The sequence below is a fragment of the Lolium rigidum genome, chromosome 1 (genome assembly GCF_022539505.1).
Source record: "Lolium rigidum isolate FL_2022 chromosome 1, APGP_CSIRO_Lrig_0.1, whole genome shotgun sequence".
NCBI lineage: Eukaryota > Viridiplantae > Streptophyta > Magnoliopsida > Poales > Poaceae > Lolium > Lolium rigidum.
The window spans coordinates 145034463-145037302 of NC_061508.1; the positions used below are offsets into that span (position 1 = coordinate 145034463).

The 2840-nt window shown below is 49.3% G+C and overlaps 1 protein-coding gene across 1 annotated transcript; it reads left to right on the forward strand.

Annotated features, from left to right (window-relative positions):
- The first annotated feature begins 428 nt into the window (after nt 1–428).
- Nucleotides 429–2224, forward strand: LOC124682535 (ribonuclease 1-like). Its single transcript, XM_047217197.1, has 3 exons — nt 429–753; nt 848–1003; nt 1545–2224. The coding sequence occupies exons 1-3, from the start codon at nt 649–651 to the stop codon at nt 1968–1970; spliced, it is 687 nt and encodes a 228-aa protein (XP_047073153.1). The 5' UTR covers nt 429–648; the 3' UTR covers nt 1971–2224.
- The last annotated feature ends 616 nt before the right edge of the window (nt 2225–2840 follow it).

The following is a 2840-nucleotide window of genomic DNA, read 5'->3' on the forward strand; positions in this document are numbered from 1 at the left end:
TAAACTTTGACCAAAATGCCGAGGAAAAATATCAACATCAACTATATAAAAGCTATGGTATTAGAATTGTTATAAAGCATATTTTTAAATTATATGCATTTGAAATTATGATTACATATATTTTCTCTTCTATAAATGGTTAAACTTTTTTATTTTTATTTTAACTAAACCGATACTGTGAATGGAGGAGTGAATGACAAGACAAAACGGCCATTGCGATGACCACCACACACGCACCCGGAACCAAAATGAAAATTTTGGAAATTGAGGAAGAAATAATAACTGCCCAATCAAAAATCGACAATTGCCGGATCTCCTCCGACCTGTCAATTCCGCAGTTGGCTCCGCTGCTTGCCTTCTACACCTTGCCGACCACAGCGCATGCTTCCATCCCTGGCATACAGAAAGAGCAAGCAATGAAACCCCTCCGTAGATTGCACGTTTTCCAACCCTACACCCCCCAATGGAATATGCCATACACGCACACCAGTAAACGCGCGCTGGATCAGCACCTGCCTGAGACGCCTATAAATTAGCACGCCCCGCCGCAGCATTCGTCAATCCATCATCGTCCTCCTCGCCTCAGCGCACCAACAAGTTCAGAACAGGGGAGTTCTCCAAGAACCATCGGAGAGAGAGAGACAAGCCATGACGAGGGCGCACCTCTCCCTGGCCGCCCTGCTCGTGCTGGCCGCCGGGTGCGCGGCGTCGGCGGCGGCGCAGGACTACGACTTCTTCTACCTCGTGCTGCAGGTATGTTTCGGTTCAGTTCGTCGGCGGTTGCAGAGAGTACGTGCGTGGTGTGTTCGTTGCTGATGGGTTTCGGGGGATATTTTGCGATTTGCAGTGGCCGGGGTCGTACTGCGACACGAAGCAGAGCTGCTGCTACCCGCGGTCCGGCAAGCCGGCGGCGGACTTCGGGATCCACGGGCTATGGCCCAACCGCGACGACGGATCCTACCCGCAGAACTGCAACCCAAGTAACGCCTTCGATCCATCCAAGGTCAGTCACAACCTTCTTGTCCCGTGCATGCATGACCATCCTTCGCTGTTAGGTTCCGTTTTCTTACTCATAGATCATATCGTAGTTCTTGTGTTTTTCCGTTTGGATTTCGCTTTTCTAGAGGATTTTGAGATGGACGGAAGATGGTGATGGGAAAGAAACAGAAATGCTAGCTGAGAGAGGCTTGGTTCCACTCAACAGCCAACAGGGTCAATGTTATTTAATTGCTCGATCCAGAAGCAACACTATTACTAGTAATTTCTTTTTTTTTACAAAATGACACTAAATTTATTTCTGGTGCCATTTCTCGAAATAAACTCTTGCCGGATATATACGAAATCAAAGCCTTCTGTAGAAGAAACCCGAAATCAATGCTCGATATATATTGCAGTCTCATGCAACTTTGCCACACAATTAGCTTTCCTTTTGGATTCATTTTACCTTGCGTGCACGCACTGTTCTTGCTCGAGAAGAAAAATGGAAGTTTTTCCGAATTGGACGGCAGCAACTGACGAGAAATGCGGACTACGACGTACTGCAGGTGAGCGACCTGCTGAGCAGCCTCCGCACGAGCTGGCCGACGCTGGCGTGCCCGACGAGCGACGGGCTCAAGTTCTGGGCGCACGAGTGGGAGAAGCACGGCACCTGCGCGCAGAACCTCTTCAACGAGCACGGCTACTTCCAGACCGCGCTCCGCCTCCGCGCCCAGCTCCGCGTCCTCGACGCGCTCGCCGCCGCGGGCATCTCCCCCGACGGCGGCTACTACACGCAGGCCGCCATCAAGGGCGCCATCCAGGAGGGCACGGGCTACGCGCCCTTCGTCGACTGCAACCGCGACGAGTCCGGCAACACTCAGCTCTACCAGCTCTACTTCTGCGTCGCCGCCGACGCCTCGGGCTTCGTCGAGTGCCCCGTCAGCCCCGGCGGCAGGCCCTGCGGCAACAGGGTCGAGTTCCCGGCCTTCTGATCCAACACCAATCCAAAGGAGCCGTATCGCTGCGGTTCTGATTCATTTGCGCTTCCCTTTGACAGAATAAACTGAGGGAGCACGATGTCCGATCATGTGCTGCTGATTTTCCCTGAATTCCATAGTGATCTAGCAAAGTTCAGGAGCTCGTGATGTTAAAGAAGCCTGTGTATATCAAGAAAATTGTGTAAACATGTGGAACCGATTTCATATTCAGAGATCAATTGATAGCAGGGGACACTATTTGCTGTTCATACATCATACTCCTGCAAATATCTGATTTCAGTTGAGGGTTGGTGCCCCTGCAAATATCTGATTTCTGTCGCGGTTTCATAGATCTGCACAATAGAGCTAAAACATGACCTTAGCAGCAAATGGAGTTACGATGACCACCGATCCTGATTACGCCGAACGCTTAAGTTTGGTGGCTCACAGCTTCCTTGTGTCGTCGACGCGCCACAAAAGTTGCACCTGTCATCGCAACCGTGGAATGGGTACACTAGACTAGTACTGACTCCATTCTCAGTATTGTTCAAGAGCACAAGATAAATCAGCCAAATTTTAGCTAAAGTGTCTTTCCGTTCTTTATGAGCTCCGAATTCACCAAAGATACAAGTGCATACCATCCATAACTTTCAGAAAACAGATACAAAACCTGATATCAGGCTTTGGTGGTTCACAGCTTCCTTGTATCATCGACACGCAAAAAAAGTTGCATCTGTCAACGAAACCGTCGAATGGGTACACCAGTACATGCTTCATTTCCCTCGGAAAAAAAAAAACCCGACTCCATTCTCATTGTCGCGTTCAAAATATTGTTGAAGAGCGCAATATAGAACAGCCAAATTCTAGCTGAAGTATCTTTCTTAA